General features: G+C 43.7%; 1 protein-coding gene across 1 annotated transcript; it reads left to right on the top strand.

Annotated features, from left to right (window-relative positions):
• Positions 1-16: 16 nt before the first annotated feature.
• Positions 17-1,388, top strand: LOC119342702. The gene is made up of 2 exons (XM_037614129.1): positions 17-263; positions 747-1,388. The coding sequence occupies exons 1-2, from the start codon at positions 83-85 to the stop codon at positions 1,370-1,372; spliced, it is 807 nt and encodes a 268-aa protein (XP_037470026.1). The 5' UTR covers positions 17-82; the 3' UTR covers positions 1,373-1,388.
• The last annotated feature ends 18 nt before the right edge of the window (positions 1,389-1,406 follow it).

Below are 1,406 nucleotides of genomic sequence, written 5' to 3'. Positions count from 1 at the left end.
TCGCGTTACCGTTAACTTCAACACTTCTGGTCTGGATCCTGGAGGCTCAATTGTTGACGTGTCCGTGCCTGGAGAGTATTGCATGGACGAGGTCACTGCCGAAGATAGCGCTGCTATCAAAGCAGTCAGATACATAGAGACTATGACCAACACGGTTGTCAGAGACATAAACTATGCAAAAACAAAGCGCCAGGAAAATCGTATCGCCTTCCTTGAAAATCGGATCAAAGAATCAGAAGTCAAAGGCAAGAAGCTTAGCAGAGGTTGGCATCTGTCTACCAGATATATGTACTACTTTTCTGAACAAATGCGAAATGCGGCTGCGATGAACCTCCCTTTTGGAGATCTCCCAGATGTAGTTGAATACAGGAGCGGTCGTCTCGCAAGGGCGCTGCAAAGAAGAATGTAATGATGAATATCCTTTACCCCAGGATATCACCAGCTGCATTATCCGTGGAAATATCTTCTAATTCTATACATAGGATGATTAGGATCTGCCCGTTTGTTTATGCACTGCTACCATCTAGGTTAAACTAGGCTCTATCGAACATGCCTTTTATCGTTTAATGAGATGAAGGCAGTGATTCCCTCGTTTCATATTTACTATTATGTACCATTTTTACACTGTCATTTGTGCCTGATCTCTACCATGCTTCCTGTGCTCAGCCAATTTAATTATGCATATCCTTTGTTTGACAGAATTATCATAGCTTCATCCTCACCCAATTAATTTCTCTTTTTCATAGATGATGATATGGAGATCATAGAGATTTCGGGTACATATCTACTCGGATGTATATTAGATAAGCTCGACCTTCCAACACCGCGCTATCACTCTCAGACACATCCAAGGGGCCAGTTTGTGACTGATGTTACATTTTATCCCTCGAAAGAGCATCTGCGACACCCGCCTACACCGGTCCAGCTCTCGAGCTCTCCCCTGGATAACTTGCAGAGCACAATAGATGTAGTATCTCAAAAGGCAATACACTATATGGAAGATAACCAAAGGAAGGTCTTGCAAGACTACAACTATATTGAATTGAAAAGATCAGAGGAGGCCAACTTACAACTTACTGACCTACTAGCTGAGAAAGATGAAAGGATCAAAGGATTAGCAACGACCACTGGTAACTACATAGGTACTGTCTTTTCAATCTGTGATCGGATATCTTCCTTGGCTGTATCTGAGTCACTTCCAGCTGGGCCCGTGCTAGGCGTTGAGTGGGCTAGGAAGATTTCAGAAGTTAATCGTGCTGTTACTCGCCTGAGCAAGCTTTCACATGACGCGCTTCAGCTCCTCAGAGTTGCATTTGGTTATCCAGAGGAACAGAACGACGGTGACTCGGATGGCCACATCCTCGACCTTTAGAATTTACACGACCAACTGTGAAGACAATTTACCT

Source organism: Triticum dicoccoides, unplaced genomic scaffold, assembly GCF_002162155.2.
Source record: "Triticum dicoccoides isolate Atlit2015 ecotype Zavitan unplaced genomic scaffold, WEW_v2.0 scaffold102416, whole genome shotgun sequence".
In the NCBI taxonomy this organism is placed as follows: domain Eukaryota; kingdom Viridiplantae; phylum Streptophyta; class Magnoliopsida; order Poales; family Poaceae; genus Triticum; species Triticum dicoccoides.
Note: the sequence above shows the minus strand (reverse complement) of the source record. Positions and strands in the feature narration are given on the sequence as shown.